The 21605-nt window shown below is 43.7% G+C and overlaps 1 protein-coding gene across 4 annotated transcripts in view; it reads left to right on the top strand.

Annotated features, from left to right (window-relative positions):
• The window catches only part of ERG (ETS transcription factor ERG), a 137768-nt gene that overhangs the window by 104204 nt on the left and 11959 nt on the right, over positions 1 to 21605 (top strand). For 3 of the 4 annotated variants that reach the window (XM_088051945.1, XM_014255719.2, XM_005526554.3), the window contains 5 exons: positions 2185 to 2402; positions 14450 to 14601; positions 17181 to 17384; positions 18320 to 18400; positions 20311 to 20382. In XM_088051945.1, coding sequence (XP_087908071.1) covers positions 2185 to 2402; positions 14450 to 14601; positions 17181 to 17384; positions 18320 to 18400; positions 20311 to 20382 — 727 coding nt within the window. The remainder of the gene's footprint in view (positions 1 to 2184; positions 2403 to 14449; positions 14602 to 17180; positions 17385 to 18319; positions 18401 to 20310; positions 20383 to 21605) is intronic. The other variant, XM_014255720.2, reaches the window with a different exon arrangement.

Raw genomic sequence — 21605 nt, 5'->3', positions numbered from 1 at the left:
CAAGGTGCTTGAAGGACCTGAGATCCCACTCCCCAAGCCCTGGGATTAAGGGGTGATCTCAGTTCTCACAAGCAATAAGAAGCTGGAAGGGATGTCCCCCACTTTGCAGCTGCAGAGCAAACTATGAATATTAGCAGAGTGCACCCCACGGGCTCACAAACCAGGTGGATAAAAAGAAGGAGAAATGTAGAATCACAGAATAGCCAGGGTTGAAAAAAACCCACCAGCTTTGCATAGACCCTGCATAGAGCATCTGCGAGAGTCACACCACGGGTCTTAAAATGAACAAACACTGATTTTTATGGCAACATGTGACTGCTGGAGCTCAGCAAGGCCCTCTTCCAGCAGCCAAGGAGGATGGGAGCCTGCAGACAACCACCCACCCTCCCAGAGCTGGGGAGCTCCCATCCTTTTTCTCTCTCCCTTCTCCTCTGCCGACAGGACCACGCGTTTCTGGCTGTCAGCAGCAGATCTGGCAGGAGCACAGCCCACCCACGCTGCATCACAGAGCTCCCTGCCCCGAGTCTGGCTCAGGATTGCCCCCACTCCCTGATCCTTGGCCCCCACGCTCACAGCCATGGCCAGCTGGCCCAGCCTCTCCCCCTCAGCTGCTGTCAGCCCCTGGGCTCCCACGGAGCCTCCTCGCCAGCCCAGGGCTGGGGACTGTCCCCACAGGGGCAGGGAGGAGGTGCTGGGCTGCAGCCCTGCTCCCTTCCGTGCCACAGGGCCAGGATGGAGTCACACAGTGGGCTACTGTCCTTTCACAGCGTCACTGAGGTTGGAAAAGTCCTCCCAGCCCATCAAGCCCAAGCTGTGCCCGATGCCTTGTCACTGAGTCAGTTGTCACTGAGTGCCACATCCAGGCGCTCCTCCGACACCTCCAGGGATGGGGACTCCAAACCTCCCTGGGCAGCCCCTTCCAGTGCTTGAATTTTCACCCTTATGCACCTTGTCCACCCAAAGTGACCCCTGGAGAAGGTGGATTTCCTCAGAATTCTGCCTCTGCAGGGTGGCCCCGAGCCTGCGCACTGCTGCAGGACAGCAGGAGTGTGGCAGCTGAGACCTGCTCTTGTGGCTGGGGAGCCTCATCTCCGGTGGGATGTGTTCCTTCAGGAGTTCCAGCTCTTCCCACACATCCTGATGGACGTGGTAGACACAGCACCATCCCAAGCCCGGCCCAGGCACTGCAAGCTCAGCTCCACATTGTCCAGGGAAGGGATTTGTGCCAGCAGGAACCCTTGGCACTGGGGATAGAGGGTCACTGTCCCTCCCTCTGGTGTCTGTGCGGCCTCCAGATGGATGTGATAGCACTGAGGGACCTGATGGGCCCTGCTGCCCTCAGTTACCATAACCCCAGTGCTGCCATGAAGAGGGTGGGAAGCCCTTCCCACAGCTCCAGAGCTGGATTTCCACCAGGAAGAGTTGCTGTGAGAAGGAGGGAGGTGGCTGGTGGGCATGGTGTCCCTGGATTGGAGGTTGTGACCAGATCTCTGGGCTCCTCATCTAGAAAGGACTTGGCCTGGGTCCCTGAGGAAGGAAAGGAGGATACCAGCAGGTCAGCAGGGCCTGGCCTTCAGTTTCTCCTCTCAGGGGCAGCAATTTTTGCTGCATTCAGCAGTTCTCATCCTCTGCAGCACTACTGAGACCCCACAGACCCGAGCTTTGCTGCCCACCCTGCCCTCTCCTCCCTGCCAGCTGCTGGCCACTGCTCCCAAGTGTTTGGTAGTGTTTGTGCATCTGCTCAGCTGCTCTGGGGGGGTTCCCCAGGCAGAGGTTCCCCTGTCCTCCTGTCATTTGCTGACATCTGTCCCCATGGGTCCTCACCTTCAGTGAACAGTGCTGTGCCTAAAAACTAATAGAAAAAAACAGGACAGAGTTGTTGGAAGAGACCTTTAAGATCATCGAGTCCAACCCAGCTCTGACACTTCAACTAAACCCTGGCACCGAGTGCCACATCCAGTCTTTTTTTAACACATCCAGGGATGGTGACTCCACCAGCTCCCCGGGCAGACAATTCCAGTACTTTATCACTCCTTCCAAAAAAAGCTTTTTCCTAACATCCAACCTAAATTTTCCTTGATGCATGAGACTGTTCAGTTCCCTGTGAGATGGACAAGCCCTTTTTCCTCGGGGAACATTGTGTGCCCTGAAAGGTGGCGGCACTGACCTTTCTCTGGTTTGCAGGAAGCGTTATCGGTGGTGAGCGAAGACCAGTCCCTGTTCGAGTGTGCCTACGGATCACCCCACCTCACCAAGACAGAGATGACGGCCTCCTCCTCCAGTGAATATGGGCAGACCTCCAAGATGAGCCCACGTGTCCCCCAGCAGGACTGGTTGTCACAGCCCCCAGCCAGAGTCACCATCAAGATGGAGTGTAACCCCAACCAGGTTAACGGGTCAAGGTAATGAGGCTGGTGGCGGCTCAAGAACAGGGATTTTTGTGATGGGTGTGGCTCAGTTGTCTAAATCTATGTATTTAGCACCATTTTAGGTGCCTCAGGATATCCCACCTGGCCACTGGCCATCCCAGAAGGCTCCAGGTTGCCCTACCTTGACCTGCCAGCCGTGTTCAGGTGTTACAGAGGGGCTGAAATGGTGCTACAGGCACAGACTTCTCCTCAGCCTGTCCTGTAGCTTTCCTCTGACTGCACATAATTTTTGGATGTGAATTTGCTTTGCACACCAGGTGAAAGAGCACATATTAAAGTTAATAAAATGGGGATTTGCTGTAACCTGGAGCAGCACCATTGATCCATCGAAGGGTGTGGTGTGTGTGATCTAACACTCCATGGAAGTTGTCAAATCCAACAATTTGGGCAGTTGCCTTTTGCTCCTAAAATAACCAAACAGGGAAACACTGGAAGTAAAATCTTGTAATGACAGAGGGAGTGAACTATTGATCTTTACTTTAGTATTTACTGTAAACACAATGCCAAAAAGTGGAGCTGGATTTAAGAACTCATGCTGAAAAAGCAACATAAATATGAAAGCAGGCAGGGGAGTAGAAAGGAACAGAAAAAGAAATTACTCAGCTCAACAGAGTGTCTGTGTGCTAACTGGTCTCAGGACATTTTTATGGGAATGTCACTATAAAGGATACTTGTATCAATTAAGCTGCAAAGGTATTGCAGTGGATTTTTGGATATTGACTGGCGGCTTTCCCAAGCTTAGGAGCACCCTGTGGGACATCTGCAAAAACACAATGAAGATTTTTTTTTTTATTTTTTTTTTTTTGAGGAAACTATCCAAACAAGTGCTTTCCTGTTTAAAATGCATGACTGTCAAAACAGTTTTCCTTTGGTGTTGCTGAAGGGCAAAGGTCCAGAAGAGTCAGTTGCTGACAATTGTTGGTGGTGTACCAGTGGAGCCTGTGCTTCACATCTCTCTGGCACAAACAGCTGTGTTTTAATCTCATCTCCCAGGATCAGTTGTTCAGGAAAACCTCAGCCCTGGGCTGTGTGGTTGCTGTTCACACTTGCTGTGCTGATGTGATGAGCACCACAAGCAGGGCAAAGTGGTCTGCCAGGTTATCACACCTCCTCTGTTCTGTGGTGAGGATGGAAATTGTGCTGAAGTCAAATCAGAATTTCCAGTGAGAACTCAAAGATTTGAGACACGTAGAAACAAACTGAGCTGAAGTTACAAAGAATTAGAGAAAGTCTTCTTGTAAGGCTGCTTATTCAGAAGTTCAGGTGTCTTTAATCTATTCAGTGTCTTTTATTTTTTTTTGTGCTGAGCAAATGCACATGTATAATCACAAATGGTATTGATTCAAAATCAGTCTTACCTGCTTGCTAAAATTCCCTCTGAAGCATTTGTGCTGGTATTTCTGTAAGAGGACTGATCACAGTTTCCCTCAGTGTAAATTCCATAAAGTGCATTAGAGTAGATAATCAGAGTTAATTGTTGCTGAGAGGCTCAGGCTGGAGATCAGGTCAAGGCTCTTCCCCCAGAGGTGCTGGCACTGCCCAGGCTCCCCAGGGAATGGGCACGGCCCCGAGCCTGCCAGAGCTCCAGGAGCATCCAGGGATGCCCAGGCTGGAGCTGTTGGGGGGTCTGGGCAGGACCAGGGGTGGCACTGGGTGGTCCCTGGGGGTGCCTCACAATTCAGGACATTCCATAATTTTTCTTTTTGCTATTTGCTGTTGGTATGTGCACCCACTGAAGCACTCAGGGTGATGCTGTGGCTCCCTGCACAGCCAAAGGCAGGAGGTGGCTGCGGTTTCAGCTTCCAGAATTCCCCTTGGTGGATAGAGGTGTCTGCATTTCCTTCAGAGGGGTCTGCATTATCCTCATGGATTGTTTGTGCATGTGGAGAGGGACCCTCCATCGAGTGCCAGGAGCCAGGGAATGGCTGCCAGTGGCAGAGGGCAGGGCTGGATCTTGGGATCTTGGGCAGGAATTGTTCCCTGGCAGGGTGGGCAGGGGCTGGGATGGAATTGCCAGAGCAGCTGGGGCTGCCCCTGGATCCCTGGCAGTGCCCAAGGCCAGGCTGGACATTGGGAGCTCCTGGGACAGTGGGAGGTGTTTGTTTGTTATTCTGGAATTTTTTACAGCCTTCCCTGTTCAAAGATCAGTGCAGAGTTCCTAAGTGGAGACAACAAGGAAAATTCATAAGGCATGACTTGCTGAGAAAGAAAAAAATAATTAAAAATCACTTGCAAGCTACACAAAAAAAAAAAAATAGCAGATGAACAAAAAATATGCAAGCTCATACTATATGCAAAAATAATTTAAAAATATTATTGTCATTAAAAAAAACTTTATTTCATTAGAGAAGTTTTATTTTATAGGAACTAACTCATGCCTGAAAAAATAGATCTTAATACTACACTTTTAATGGAGAACTAACACTGCCAGTCAACAAAAATAAATGTTGCAGCATTTCTGAATCTCACACATGTGTGTGTATGTAATATGTCATGTTATTGCACTCTGGGAATTGAAATGTCGCATTCCTGACAGTTTTAGAGAAAACAAAGGATATATCAGGTTGTGCTATCCCCCCTTTCTGTAAGTTACTTTGCATTTTCTTTAATAATTCTTTTTAATACTCTGCATTACTTCTTTTCTGCAGAAGTCTTCTCCGCTCTCCTCTTTTGCAGTCCATAAACTTATTTCCTTAAATTTTATTATTATAGAATAATATTTCTTCAGTTCTTAAAATGCTTTTTACGGTAAATATTACCACAAGCACTACCTGGAGCTCTTTGAGCTGAGTTTCATTATTAGTAAAACTGCAATTGCTCTGTTTAGACCCATTTTAAAATCTGAGTTGTCCCAGAGGAGTCTAAAACAGGACCCCACAAGCAGAGCCACGCAAATGCTGCCCCGAGGATCTCCAGGCTATCCTCTGTAATTGTCCCCCCTCGTGGGCACCTGGATCTGAATAATTCAGGATGCAGAGCAGGGAATGAGATCCCACGAAGTGGTGGCCAGGGAGAAGTTAACATTGCAGTTTTTGCTGTCCAGCTCTCCCTTCTCCCTGTGTCAGTGCTTCCTGGCCATGTATTCCGTTCTTTGGAAGAGGGTATAAAATTTTGGGAGTGTATTGAACATCTCAGACATCCCAAATTAAGCACCCACTCAGAGAAGGAATGTGCCCCCTCTGCTAGGATTTTCCCCAGATATTCTTTGGCTGTAATTGCCCTGCATTAAATTCCAAAACTTAACAGCCTCAGAGCTGGCATCCCTGTGAATAACAAAGAAATGCCATTAGAATGGAATTAAAGGGTTATTTTCAGTGTGCTGCACAGGGATTAGCTACCCATTTTTCTTTAACAGTATCAGTATTTTTCAAGCTAAATCCCGCTGCCCACCACCACAAAATACAGCCTGGGGGCTTACCTTAAATCAAATAAACCAAGAAATGTTTAAATTAAAGCTGTCATTTACCTGCCTGTTGTTGCATATATAATACAAGTTGTCACAGGTGGTATCAAACTGAGTTTCTTTGAGTACATTAATTCTGTTCCTTCCAGGTCCATAAATCTAATGAGACCTTTTGTGCTACCCTACAGTCAATCTTTCACCTGAATGTAGCAATCCTCTTTCCTGCTATTTATTGCTCCTGGGTCAGGCCAAAAGATCCACCCCGTGGTATAAATTTGGAGGTTGCATATGCCACACTGTTACTTTGCTATTTATTGTTCTTTATATATTTTATCAAATTAAGCATGAGCAATTCTACCACAATGAGTGCAATTCATGCCATAAATTTAGGGTGGAATTCACTCTGTGGAAATGCTCTCATGAGGCTCTTGGGTACTGCTTAAACAACACTTAAATCCATGGATTTCCCAGTGATCTTGGAGTACGCTCACCCATGGGGCTCTGCCGTGCCCAGGGGTGGGACTACACAAAGGTAGCTTGGAATAATGACATTTACTGTAGGAAATCCATCTTCTTCAGGCAGGTTGAAGTGGAACACAGAGTCTTATTCAGGCCACAGATAAATTTCTCTTGCCATGAGCAGTGTGATGATTTCATTGAAGAAGTATTTTGAAAGTTAACTGCAGTGAAAGCACAGCAGAAGCTTTCCAACATCAGCTTGGCTGATAGAGAAGTTTTAAAGAAATGCCAGAAATAATTAGTTGTCCTTAGGATTTAATCATGTGCAAAATGTTGATTTAAGTGCTACCAGTTGTTGCTTGAAAGCCATCTGAGAATGAAATTATCACTTAATACATCTTTTGTGCTGGCTCTTTTGGGAAATACCATTTTTCTTTGCATGTAACTGCCTGAATTTTCATCAAAGAGCCTCTGTACTCTCTGGGTTCAGAATGTCTGACACACTGGAGGACTTTTCAGAGACCAGGGTGAACTTGAGTTTCTTTGCTGGTGTATTTTTTTTATTTTTCCCTTGATGTGAAATCTCCTGAGGAGTGGATTCTTTGTGCTATACAAACCAGCAAATTAGAATGGGGAGCTCTTGTGGTGCCCTGTACTGTCAGGATGTGTGACAGCTGCTGTGGACAGGCACTGGGGAGGGAGAATTCATCCATGTGGAGCTGTGTGTTCCAACAGATCCACTCTGCTCTCAGGATCTAGGCTGGCAGGCTTTCAGCTGAAGGAGGCACCTCTGCATCGTGGTGTGATACTGGTGGATCTAATTAGAGCATTTAAGCAGCTCCAGGGAATCACAGAATCACTGAACCATGGAATTGTTGGGGTTGGAAGGCACCTCTGGAGATCATCCCTGTTGCCAAGGCAGGGTTGCCTGGAGCAGGTGACACAGGAACACATCCAGGTGGGCCTGGAAGGTCTCCAGAGACACTCCCTGTCCTCCCTGGGCAGCTCTTCCAGAGTTCTGCCACCCACAAAGTAAAGAAATTCTTCTCCCCTTTGAGGTGAACTTCTCATGGTTCAGTTTGAGGCCATCTCTGCTCATCCTGTCACTGAAAATTCTGGCCCCATCCTCTTGACCCCCACCTGGTGAGCATCCAGCACGTGGAGGGACAGGCCTGATGTGCATCCAGCACCCTGACATCACTTGTTTTCCATGATGACTTTTTTTTACCTTTTCTTTTTATATACCTTTTTTTTTTATATATATACCTCTTTTTTATATACCTTTTATATATTCTCAATACCCTTAACATACATACTTGTAATACTTTAAACTTAGTATCTTAACATAATCCTAAAATTTTTTGGCTGTTCTAAGCAAAAAGAAACCCAACAAAATCCTAAAAACCTCACCATTAAAAACCAAAAAACCTTTTGCTGTCTTAAAAATCTTTTATCTTAAAAATAAAAGCCCCCTCTAAAACATATCCTATAAACAAAAATCAAACCTATTTAAAAAAAAAACCTTTAAAATAGAAAAATGTCACGCTATTCATTTAAGACTCTCATTAAAACCTTTGTTAAATATGCTGATTTACAAAATCTATATGCAATCTACAATATTTATAAATTTCAGCATCTTCCACCTAACAAATTATTACACCATAAAAATGCTTGTTAAATACCAAAATAAAAACCCTTTATCACTTAACCATGTCTAACTCTTAACACTGAAACCAAAGGAAAGGCATCACCAGCAGAGTCAGCCCCTACTGCAGCCCAGGGGAGAGCTGGGAGATGCATCCTAAGTGAATGATTTTCCTTGTTGGAGCTGCCTGTGTAAAGTCTTATTAATCTTTGGGTAAGAAGACATTGATTATCTCAGACTGATAATCCTTTTTCCCAGTGAGTGGGTGGTTGGTGGAGTGGCTGCCCACCAAGCTGGAAAAATGGCAAAGTCAGCATGTGGGACTGCTTCAAGAAGCTTCTCTTTGCTCTGAAAATCCACCAGCTCAGCACGAGCACTTGCGTGTGTGTGTGGGCATGGTTTGGCTCTGTTCTTGAAGCAAACATGTTGCCAAGGAGAAAAACAAACTCAGCTCACTAATACTACAACCATTTCATTTTTTTGGATGCTTTTTGGGGGTAGCTGGGCTGGCAGGTGCTAAGTAAGAAGATTTCCAGTCTGGGATAATGGGCTCATTCATAATTATCGTGGCTACATTTGGGATTGACCACTGAACTCCCAGCAACCAAAGGCTTTCAGATGGGCAGTGAAATATAAAAATAACCTTCAAATAATGACATGGGACCCCACAAGAGTTGTGATCGCTGTCATTATTTAGGACTATTGCCATCATTGCTTTTTTATTTCCTGTACAGGGTTTACTGTGCCCAGAGCACTTAGAGCTGGTGGTGAGTTTTCTCCTTTGTCCTGTCATTAGTGGGTGTTTCGTTTTGAACAGGGCAGCATCAGTGGGGGTGTTCATTACTTAAAGTTTAGGAATAGCTTTTTAAGACAAAACAGAAGGTAAGGAAAAGTGGCTAATCATCGGCTTTAGCCTTTTTCACCCTCACAGCCCCTTAGTGCTAATCATGAAAATCAGCAGACATTCCACAGACACGGGGAATTATGGTTTCCATACAAGATGTCACTTCTGTTTATGCCTGGCATGCTCTATTTTCCTAACTTTCTGTATGGTCCCTGCCCACAACAGAAGGCACGTGTGGTTTGGGAAGGGCCCCATCTCCTGGTATTTCATATTTTATGAAACCACAAATACAACAGCCTTACAAGCTCTTGAAATGAAATACAATTTGAGAAATGTAATCCATTACCATCATAATAGAATTTCTATAAAAATAATAAAAGAAAAACAAGAGAAAATAGGTCCTGAAAGTTATAGGCCAACTGGGAAGTCTTTGTGGCTTTGGCCTAGCTATCACCATATCAAACCTCAGCCTTGTCCCAGGCAGCAATCTAATTGTAAATTATGTATATACAGAACATCATTTCTTAGCTTTGGCTTTTCGTGACCCCCTTCCTTGCTTTCCCTTTCTTCACTCCAACCTGACACGTAAGAAATATTGAAGTGTTTGCACTAATGGAGAAATGACAACGTGCAGTCAAACTTAAACCAGCTGTTTCCCCACACTGGGAGCACAAAGAGCCAGGCTGGGAATATTTATGGCTTGACTGGCCTCTAGTGAGCCAGACGCTGATTGCCACCATGGCCTTGAGGCTCAAAGCAGCTGTGGGTTGCAGGATAGCTGGGGAAAGCTAAGGGGAAGAAAATAAAAAAGAAAATGTTGAGATTTATTTAGCCAAAGTTATTGTTTGATTGAATGGTCGCTGTGTGCACAGCTCCATTAAAAAAAACCCGCTTTCTGTTGAGTTTTCAGGACACAACTGCTCTGTGTGTGCTGTCACTGGAGAAAGGAGCCAGAGGTGCCCCCAGGTGACATCTGTGAGTGACCCTGAGCACCCACTGAGCCCAGGGCACCCCACACAGAGGTGTTTGCCCCAGCTTTGCGTGCCTTGTGTGCAGGGGGATGCCCCATTCCAGCCTCTCCATGGGCACGGCCTGCTGGGGCTGCTGGACCACACAGCAGTGCCATGGCTGAGTGGCCCGGGGGGGGGCTGCACTGCTCTTCTTTTCTCTTTTGTCTTCTTAGGATTGCTTTTGACACCTTACAGCAAAGATCAGCAGATGGTTAGCATGGTTTCAGCACCAGTTCAAGCAGCTTTAGCCAATGGTGTGTTTGAGGGACTTCCTTGACTTCCACAGACCTGGCAGCTCGTTCCCACCCTGGCCATCCGTTTTCCAGTTATTCAACCTCCCATTTATTTATTTCTTTGTGTACAGATCCCCAGCCCAGGTCACTGAGCAGTTGGGCAAGAGCCTGTGGGAGCACCCCAGGGATATTTCAACCAGTGTGAGTTTTCTGGCATTTCCATGCCTCTCGTGCTGGAGCTCTCTGTGGGAAATAATTGCTTTCACCAGAAGTCTTGGAAGGGAGTCCAGAGGAGGCTCCAGGATGAGCAGAGGGATGGAGCAGCTCTGCTGGCAGGAAAGGCTGGCCCAGCTGCCATTGTTCAGCCTGGCCAGGAGAAGCTTTGGGCTGAGCTCAGGGTGGCCTTGCAGGGCCTGAAGGAGCCCCAGGAAAGCTGGAGAGAGACAATTGCCAAGGGCTGCAGGGCCAGGAGCCAGGGAATGGCTGCCAGTGGCAGAGGGCAGGGCTGGATGGGATATACCCAACCCATTCTGGGATTCTGTGATCCTCTGACAAGTGCTGAGGCCTCCAAAATCACCCCTGGAAGTGCTTTTCAGTCTCAGCACAGGCTCCTTCTCACCTGGGAGCATCTGGCTGTCCCCACTGTACTTCAGAGTAATAAATTTCAGAGAAGTTTCAGGCTTTGTCTTCATGGGCCACTTTTTCAATGACAAACTCCTTGGGGAGGAAGCACAGACCAAATCCACGACAACTTGAGTGGCTGCAGTGAATGAGGATGAGGCTGAGCAAGCTTTGCAATGCCCCCAGTATGAGCTGACCTTGTAGCAGCCTCTGTAATCTGAGCTGTGCTTATTAAATAAATTTGTGAAGACTTGTAGATATTTGGAGAATACATTTTTTCTCACTTATTTCCCTCTGAAACTCAGAAAAACTGAACAGAGGAGTTTATAATATAGGAATGACACGTGTAGGGCTTTGCTGGTTCATAATCTGAATTTCTCTCACACCTTGCACTTCAGCACAACACAGGTGTTTTATGGGGAAAATAGTAGCACAGTGAAAAGGAAAAAATGTGTTTAATACATTTATTTATGAACTTACATCTGCTTTCATCAGAGTCAATGGCTGACAAAATCCCAATCAGCTTTGGTAGGAATGGGTGATAAATTCAACTATCAAATCAGCTTGATTTTAAGTAACCCTGCATAAAGGTGAGGCTTTCAGGTCCAGGGAAAAAATACTTTCTCAGCAGACATTTATCACCTCAAGACTGGACAGAGTGTTCTTGGGTACCATGATTGTGTGTAGTCTTACCTCTTTTTAATTTTTTATTTTATTTTTTTTTGGCAAATTCCAGGTGTAACACAGTGTATTTACAAAGGGCAAAAATAACAGGCAGCTGTGAAGAAAAACATCTCTGGTTTCATTTCAGACCTGGAGCTGGGGATGAATCACTGCAGAGCTGCACCCTTCATTCTGGGCACACTTTTGAAAAACTGCTTTTCCACCCTACTTCCCCGGTGGTTCAGAAATAAAGCAGACTCACAGAAAGTCCTAAAACAACCCCTTTGTAGACAATCGCTCTCTTGTTGTTCTGGGCACTAGAAACACCATTTTCTAGCATCTGCTTGCATTTTCAGTTTTGCTTTCTGTACTGTACAAGTTTGTTCCAGGCAGTTGAGTTAAGCCCTGGCTCAGTGGTTTAGGGCACACACTCAATTTGAAGTACCAGAGTAGTCCTGTTAAATCCCATGGAGCTGATTCCATGCCTGCAATTAAGCGTGGTCTTAGGAGATTTGATGGATGGGGGATTTTCTTGTCCACCCAGTGAGCTAAAGGGACAAAATTCTTGACCATCTGCTTCTGGGTTTTAATGAAAAGTTATGACTTATTTATGATCTTCTTCCCCACCCCTGTCTGTTTATATTCAGATCAGAAAAAGCATCTCAGAAGCCTTGTCAGATTGCCAAAAGCTCTGTGCTACTGGATCTTTCACATCATTCACTGCTCAGTGTTTACAAGAGTGTTTTTAATGCACCATTATGCCTGTAGAAGTGCTGTAGGCTGCTACTGATGGGATATTTCACTTTGGAGTCCTTTTATCACAAGTTTCTTTCCCCAGGAAAAAAAAAACCCAAAATTAAATAACTGTGCCAGTTAAAACTAAAGGATGTTGCTATCTTTCTGTTTCCTAAAAATTCAGTGAATAGTCCAAATAGTTTTTTGTAACAGAATTGGTTTTGGGAGTCGGGGTCCATATCTGCACAGGTGTAAGGGCAGCGGGTGGAGGATGTTTCTAAATATCCATAATTCAAAGAGCAGACTCACTCATGCATTTATGCCATTTGCATTTGTGAGAGGGAAGCAAAAAAAGCCAACATTTCACTCACAAGGAATCATCACAAAAGCTCTCCTTCAGTGTTTATGTCTGAAACAAAAAGCAGCTTTGTTTTGCTCTGCTCTGTTTGGACAGAAACAGGCTGCATCCCAGGGTTATATTTAGTGGTGTGTGGCAGGGGAGCAAACCTAAACCTAAGAAAATACTGCCCAAGTGCTCTGGTTGTGAGAGGAAGGGCTGAACTCACCACCATGCAGTGGCAGGTGTTGATTGTGTTTTCTTTCGTGGTTGTTTTTCAGTCCTGGGGCTGACAGAGCAGCTGCAGGGCTTTTACACAGGGCAGATTTCATATGGGATGTGTTTAGAGGCATCCTGGAAAAAGTGTGTGAAGCCAATGTTTTCCAGGCAACATTCAATGCCCTCTTCCTTCTCCTGAAGATGATGTTGTCAGCCACTGAATGATCTCTGTGATAGATTTTGTTTTTAAACTGAAAGTCAGCAGCAGTTGATATTTTTCTTTAGTATCTACCTTAACACAGAAAGGTAAAATTAGTAGAAGCACTTTTTTTGTAAAAAAAATTGTGCTATACTTTGTATTTTCTTTTAGTATTTCAGGTGGGCACTAGTTTTTTCATCTTTCATCTTTCCATCTTGGTTCTTTTTTTAAAACTCTCATGTGAGAATTAGAACTGGATTAATTCCTGAACCATGATAGTGCTGAGCAGTCAACACAGCTGAACCACCTTTTAACCATGGCTTAAAAAGGGCTCAAGAGAGATGGAGAGGGACTTTGGACAAGGGCCTGGAGTGCCAGGACAAGGGGGAAAGGCCTTAAACTGAAGGAGGGCAGGGCTGGATGGGATCTTGGGCAGGAATTGTTCCCTGGCAGGGTGGGCAGGGGCTGGGATGGAATTGCCAGAGCAGCTGGGGCTGCCCCTGGATCCCTGGCAGTGCCCAAGGCCAGGCTGGACATTGGGAGCACCTGGGACAGTGGGAGGTGTCCCTGCCATGGCAGGGGTGCCACTGGATGGGATTTAAGGTTCCTTCCCACCTAAACCATTCTGTGATTCCTTGAATCTGTGACTTGCCTCTTGTTTAGTGAGACCACAGCACAATTTCAGGAGTTAAATGGCAGGACTAAAAGAAAGCTTGTTAGTAATGAGGTATTGCTAAAGAAACCAAGCCCCAGCTAACACCCTTCTTCCTTTGCCAAACAACCTCTTTACATTTAAAGGTATTCCCCATGGCTGAGTTCTTTATTTTGATTTTTGTAACAATTTTTCTCCCTCTGATGAAACACGTTGTAGACATTAAATTAAGGGACAAATATGTCTGTGTCTGCCAGAAAGAAAACTGTGATGCAATTAAAATGCCATTAGGGAACCCCCTGTGGGATGTTAAACCTAAAGACTCTATTCAGAAAGCAAAGCCAAAATTAAAGAGGTGTCTGGTTGCAGATCCTCTGCAGATTTCCCTGTCTTGACTGCAGTACCATGGAGACTGAGCTAGTCAGGAGCTGAAAGGTTTTTCCAGTCATGCGTGTGGTATTTTGAATCATGGCTTTGGCAAATGTTCCTCTTTTTTGTGAGCCTTACATAGAAATGTGAATACATTGCATGACATGAAGTGCAACTGAGTGTGGAACAACGATGGCAGTGGAGGTGGGCGGCTCTCCAAGCCTTGGACTGCTTGGACAACGGAAACCAAGAATAGTTTTCCCCCAGAAAATATGCAATAAGTGCATTTCTGTGTTTCTCAGTTGTCTGTGAGATGTTTGGAGAGGGAAATGCAGCTCCTTGCAGCCACCAGGCTGGACAAGCTCACGACCAAGCCTCCATTCTGGGTCTGGAATTAAATTATTAGTATTTATAATTTCTGGAGAGATAAGACAGCCTGATCCTTTGATAATAGAAATAAATATATGGTCCATTGAACCTGGAACTGAAGGAATCTTTAGGAACCTGAAGAGGCACAGGGAGGGAGGTCCTGGGTTTTCCAGGTACTCTGCTCCCAGTTTTCCATTTCATTCCAGGTGATATTAATAAAGACTGGAATAATAATGGAAGCACACCTTTCTTGTCTGCCTAGGAATTCTCCAGATGACTGCAGCGTGGCAAAAGGAGGGAAGATGGTCAGCAGCTCAGACAGTGTGGGGATGAGCTATGGGAACTACATGGAGGAGAAGCACGTTCCACCCCCAAACATGACGACCAACGAACGAAGAGTCATTGTGCCAGCAGGTTAGACCCTCTACGCCAAAACAGCAAGCTGAAAAAGCTGCATTTCCCTCGAGGCCACTAAGATTATTTAAGAGTGTTTGGAGAAAAGTAGTGATGTGGGTGATCAGGAGGAAAAGAGCAGTAATTTTTAGGGGTTGTTGAGAGAATGAGCTGAGGCGGATCACAGTGAGGACACCTCCTCAATCTGTTCCTCTCATTTCAGCAGCAGAACAAGCTGATAACCAGCACTCAGATCTTATCTGAGTCCTGTAGCTCATTTTGGAGGATTTCACCCCAAAGAGGGCAAAAAGAAGAAGCACCTCCATTTTTTATCCTTTAGACAAGCTTGGCGCAGGGTGTGTGCGAGAAAGAAATGATCCCCGTAGCACAGATTATCTTCAAATACCAAAAAGTAGATGCTGTGGGCTCAAACAGGGCATGAAGAGCCTTTATGTGAGTTATCCCCTGAGGCTGGGCAGCATAAAACATTTTAATAAGCAAACTGACAACTCCACTGCAATGTAAGAGCACAGTTGAGAAATTCTTGGTCAGCCTTGGCAGGCTTGGCTGGGGGATTCAACAGTCGATGGGACAAGAAGGCTGCTGCCTTCTTCCTTGTCCTCCAAACAAACCTGGAATATTTTGCAGAGTAATTAATGTGCCTATTTCCAAGTCACAGCATCATGGCATCTGTGGGTGTTCCTAAACCACAGGATCTGCACAGGGTAAACTCAACACCTGCAGCCAGGAGGGAATGTTTTGCTGCTGGTTCCTCTCCAGAAGAGAGGTGCCTGTCTGAAATATTTCTGCCTCTGCCAGGTTGCTTAATATTCTTACAGTTTTTCAGTTGCTTAGACATGCAAGAGTACTGACTGTGGCCAGTTTTGCAAGCTGTGATTATTTCAGTTATTTGTCAAGAAAGGTGTGGACAAATCTGTTGCAGTGTTCTCTGCAATGGTATTGTCAATTCTGTTCTGGAGACAGGAGAGTGATGCTCTGAATAATGAGTGTCCTGCCACCACTGAAATACACAGCTTCTGAATGTTCTCCTAAAACATTTATCTTCCTGGTGTTTAGCACTTTTTTAAAAAAAAAAAATGTTGTAATCCTAGCATGGTTAGCTCACCAAGGGATTTTTTATTTAGTGTATTCTTGGAGGTGTGTTTGAGGAGAATGACTTTTAAGGAGCAAGATGGTCACAGTCACAGCCTTGCCATTTGGAGGCCACTTGAAGAAATTAATGGGCAAAAATCAGTTGGTTTTGATTATTGCATAGGCAGTGTGCAGGTCATGTGGTAAAGTTAGAAGTAAAATTCACATTTCCAGCTGTGTTAACTTTCTATTAATCATAATTAAAGGGGGATTTAAAAATTGTAGACATCATGAAAATATTTTGGTAAATTTCCTGTTGTTTGGTTGTTTACTTCAGATCAAACTGAAGATTTCAGAGTTCTCTGCTGTAGGTGTGGGCAATCTCATTTAGATCCAAGATTTACCATCAGACTTGCATCCCTCTAGATTCCTGCTTGTTTCATAGCAGATAGAGTCATTATTTTAAGTGTTTTTTTCGTGGAATTCAGGAGTTCTCCACCTCTTCTAGACCAGCCTGAACAACAGTGAAAAGAGAAGGAATGGCACTGAAATTAAGCCATAGGAAAGTTATTTAGGCTGCCATTCATGTCCCAGATTTTCATGGATGGACAACAGCCAATTGACCTCCACAGTGCTCCATTCTCAGCCTTGAGGTTATCACAAAATCACAGAGTCATTAAGATGATGAGGAAAAAAGTCTTGAAGAATTTTTTTTTCCCCTTGGCTTTAATCTTTTCTTTGCAAAAAATACAAATTCTTCATGGTATGAGCTGAGGGACCTTCACGTTCTTGGTTCCTTACTCAAGAGCAAGGAAAATGGGAGGGAAAAAAGGAATGGGAGAGAAATAGAAAATGGGGGAGTTTAGAGGGAAAAAAAAAAAAAAAAAGCTTAAGTTAAAATTAAGGATTCATTAGAAAACATTATACTAGAAATCTCAACTGTTTGGGTCTCTTTTTCCCCAGATGGTTTTGCCAATACTTCAGGTATTGAGTAAAAACCCTCGCAGGTACAGCAATGTACAACACAGCAGTCTGGGGAAAAAAAAAAAAAAAAGCAGAATATTTTAATACTTTAATATTATTAACCAGAAACCCATTCTGGTTTGTGAAGTAACTGCCCAAATCTGTGAGTACTCATTTAGCCTGCGCCCAAGAAAGATTCTTGGGTGGAAATTTCACTTGAATAAAGATAAGGATTGAACAGAGTTTTGAAAATTGTTCAGCTACATCTTGCAGTGCTGTTGGTGGGCCATAAACTCTGTTAATCTGTGGCTAAAAAGCCTAAAAAAATGAGGCAGAAGAGCTGAGTGGAGAAGGAGCTCACTCAAACAGGATTTTACACTCAAGAGCTCACAGCTCTCCACAGTTGTCCTCCCTTGCACTCAAGATGCGAAATTAACTCCTCCAGCAGTCAGTAAAGAGGGGATTGTTTAGATTATTATTTTCTGGTCCAGTGGCTCAGCAATTCCCCTTTCCCTGCCTGATTTTCCTGTGTGTGGCCCCCGCAGACCCCACGCTGTGGAGCACTGACCACGTGCGCCAGTGGCTGGAGTGGGCGGTCAAGGAGTACGGGCTGCCGGACGTGGACATCCTGCTCTTCCAGAACATCGACGGCAAGGAGCTCTGCAAAATGACCAAGGATGACTTCCAGAGGCTCACCCCCAGCTACAACGCAGACATCCTCCTGTCACACCTACACTACCTCAGAGAGAGTAAGCCAGCCCTCCGTGGTGCCTGCAGTCAGTCCTGGATCTGTTGCTGTGAATAATTGGGTTTTCAAATGTCTTGTGCAAGTGTTGCCGTTCCTAAGAACGTTACAGGGAGCCCAAACCCAAATCCTGTTGGTTTTGATGGAAAGATTCCCATTCATTTCACTCATGTTTATCAAAGAGAAGAATTAGGGACTCTTTCTATGTATCCATCTCAGAGAAAAATCGAGTTGAAGCTCAGCATATTCAGCAGGAAGAAAAATCACATGGGGTTCAGTGCTAATGTTTTTTCTGGTCACATACTCATTTCTTTCCATTTTAACTAAACGAGAGTGCAAACATTGATTCATAAAGTGATTTCCAGGCATGATTCTAAGGACTGGCAGCAGTTTGCTGTACTCTGGGTAGGATTGGGAAGATTTGACTGAATTGAATAAAAAAAAAAATAAAAATCTGTAAATTCATGGAAAAAAGGAACAGCCCCTGAAGTCCAAATGCAAATTATTTAATTATATTAATGCAAATTATAATAATTGTAGTGCATGGCTAGAATTTCAATGGGAGAAAAGGGAATAGGGACTATCTGGATTGAGGGCTTTCACCTGAGCTTGAGAAAAATTTGCCTCAGTTTAAAGAAGTTAAAATGAACATGGTTTTTAGAGAAAAAGCCACCAAGCATTGCAACACCAGTGCGGTGCAGTCTCCTCCACACGCACACTGTCAGTAACCAGCCAGAAATTTTGTGCATTCATAACTATAAATTATGATACTGGATAAATGAATGCCTTAATTTACCCTGTAGCCCACACACCTCCCTCTGAACTGCAGGCTGTTGATAGATTCGCATTCAGGCAATCCTGTCAGGGGAAAATATGGTTTAAAAAGATAATTCACGATTTTTTTTACATTTTGGTGTTGCTTTTTGTTTTGTTTTGTAGCTCCTCTTCCACATTTGACTTCAGATGATGTTGATAAGGCCTTACAAAACTCTCCACGGTTAATGCATGCTAGAAACACAGGTAATGCTGGCACTGCTCCCACTGCTGTAGGTCATCTTCTAAAAGCACAGGATTCCTTTCCATGGGCTGCTTGCTAAATAAATGGAAGTGGTGAATCAGGAGGGAGGAGAGAGAACCCCCTCCCTGCTGTCTGTGTGTTTTCTGCACAGACACACAGAGAAAAGGTGAGATCACGCAGGGCCAGGTGGTGCAAAAATGGTGCAGAAATTTCTCGTGTCCTGCAAGAGAAGGGGGTCCCTGCCACAGCATAAAACTGCAGCTTTGGGGCCTTTTATCTGATTTTTTTGGTCCTTCTGTCCGTTCTACTGTCAGATCTTCTCCATGGATCCCTAGAAGTTTCTTGGAGCTCAAAAATGCTTTGGGCTCTGGGGAATGGGGATGCCTCCCCTCCCATGAAATAAATGGAAATCAATAAAATTGCTCTTTAGGCAGTTATCTCATTTTCTAGCTGCTGTGGGACTTGAGCAGGGAATTCCAATAGTCTGATGTTGTCATCACCACTAAGTCTGTTCTGAATTTAAAATGATTTTTGTTGATATTCACTGTTCTGTTAATTTGGCCCAGGAAAGTGTTGAGTGTAGGCAGGAGAATGACACATGCCTCATCTGTCTTTCAGGATATAAAATATTTATGAAAATAACTCAGAATCTATTTTAACTTGCTCTAACAGTTGTGCAACAGAGGATGGCATGGAATTCTACAAATAATGTGGTTTATATCCCTACAAAAGATGTTTGGAATATTGCATGATCATGCCTGAGGGTGTTAGTTACCTACAGTGACCAGAAATAACAATTCTCTATGAGAAAGGAAAAAGATAATACAAAGGATAATGCAAAAGAAAAAGAAAACAAAACTTGGATTGCAATGCTTCTTTCATATTTTATTTTGTTTTTCACCCTGAGTGAGTTTCATAGAAGAATTCACTGGATTAGAAGATCTTTCCCTGAGATTAGAGGTTTGCCACTGGTCATAGTGGCAAAGTTCTGCTGTGGGCTCTAGGCCTGCTGCAAACCCCACCAAAGGAAACAAAATTTGTTTTCCATTTACTTTGATGTGGTTTGGAATGAGATTTAAGTCCTTTTTAAAAATAGATGGACTTGATGGTCTTTTCCATCTCTGGCTTTAGAGATTTTAATTTGCCAAGCAGATTCCACTTACAGATATATATCCAAGTGTTGTTCAGCAGTTCTGTGTGTTATCTTTTTTCTCTATGTGTGCACTGACAATGATATTCTGAAATTCATTTCACCAAAAGGAGATTATCTATTACTAGGGAGTGTGAATAATGTCGTGCCAATCATCAGCATATGGGAAATTAGTTGGTCAATTTTCAGTGGACCACAGAAGAGTTAGAAAAAAAGTTCTTGAAATCAGCAGTAATTAACATTTTTGATGTTCCTGGAGAGGGTCATTACAAGTCCATTGGTGGAGTCAGAGCAATTTCAATGCTTGAGAAAAGGGGGATTCCATTTCCTACATCAAGCTCAATATTTCTCATTTTTTCACTCTGGGGAAGATTAATGAGATATCTGAGGGTCTGAGCCAAAAGTCTCTGTTGAAAATATGAACCTTTCTGGGAATGCACTAATGAAGGAAAAGAGGTTTTATTTCAGAGGATACAAAGCCACCTTCCCAGGTGGAGGTGGTTGGGGTAGAAGGGATTTCCTGAGCTTGACTGTCTCCTTCTTAAAACAGATTTTGCACAGACTTTTATCCAGTAATTTTAATGGATTTGCTTAGATGTAAAGATTATTGGAATGAACTTTTATATATAACAGTCCAAAGGCAGAAATTAGTTATTCAGAGTCTTCATTCATTCGTTCACTCTACAGGAGGGGAAAATTTTGGTGGATTTAGGGACTGTGGAAATGAATCTTTAGGTGTTATGTCCTCTTCTTTCTCTTCAGGAGGTGCCACTTTTATTTTTCCAAACACATCAGTTTATCCAGAAGCAACACAGAGAATTGCAACCAGGCCAGGTATGAACAATGACCGCTTTTTTTTGTGTGCTGTCATCTTACTCATTTCATCCCTTGAAATATCTCATTCTTTTTTTCCTTCAAGTCCCTTTTCATAAATCTGAGTCTGTGTTTTGAACACATACATTATATACCTATATCACATATATATGTGTCTATATAATTGTGTAGAGTGAAATCATTAAATAGAGCACTTTAATAATTCCATTTCTTCCATAAATCTCTGTCTGTGAAGAAATTGTTATCAACTTTTTAAAGCATCAGGGAATCAGAAACCTGAGCTCTGTTCACTGGTTCTGTTGCACTGTCCCAGGCACATTCACTCATCAATACCCTTCAACTCTGTTTGTAAAAAGAAGTTAAAATTCCCTTTTATTTGAAGTCTCTTCTGGAAAAATACTCTAAAGATGCAGCATTTTTGCTTCTCCTGCTACCTACGTTTTATTTATGTTTGAGGCATGCAGAAACCGTAACAATCTGTGAGTTTAAGAGTCTTAAGTAAAATCAAAACATCAGGAAGTTCTTAATGCTCAAAAATTTGAAACCTGTGAAAGTTTTGTAGATGAGCAGATTTGTGAAATGCTAATGGGAATAATTAAAGAAGGTGAGGATGTGGCTATGAAGCCAAAGATTTTCTTTTTATCACCCTTCACCACAAAAAATGCTGGAAAAATGCCTAATCTGGACATTTGCTTTTCCAATAATGAGTGCAGAGTACTAAGGGACATCAAGAGGAGTTGTAGAAAATACTGAATTTAAAGGAAATCCATTACTGAGCCAGAGGCAAAAATCCAAGTGCTCTGAAGGGACATGCACTGGAATTGGCTGAGCTCTGGTGAAAAGATACATGGTCACATTAAAAAGAAGGGGTTTGAACTGGAATTATTTTGTTTGTGCTCTAGGGTAGAGTCCAGGAGGGGACACACAGATAGTATTTTATGTAGCCTTGTATACATGTATATATGTATGTCTGTAGATTTGGTAATTGATAATTAGAAAAGAGAGAAGAGGAAACAACTACCAGGCCATTACATCAACAAATTCAACTTGTTTGGATCCTTGGAAATCAAACCCTGCTAGATTTCTTTGTTTATGCTGGTGGCTAAAAAGGGAACTGCTGATCCAGTGCATACATTTGGTTTTCATAAGGCATTCACCAAAGTGCCCCACAACTATTTACAATAGAATTTAAATCAGTCTATCATAAGAAACAAATTAAGAAC

Source organism: Pseudopodoces humilis, chromosome 2, assembly GCF_049639895.1.
Source record: "Pseudopodoces humilis isolate 2021_Gansu_Grassland_sample_001 chromosome 2, ASM4963989v1, whole genome shotgun sequence".
NCBI lineage: Eukaryota > Metazoa > Chordata > Aves > Passeriformes > Paridae > Pseudopodoces > Pseudopodoces humilis.
The sequence above is the reverse complement of the archived record's forward strand: the minus strand, read 5'-3'. Positions and strand labels throughout refer to the sequence as shown.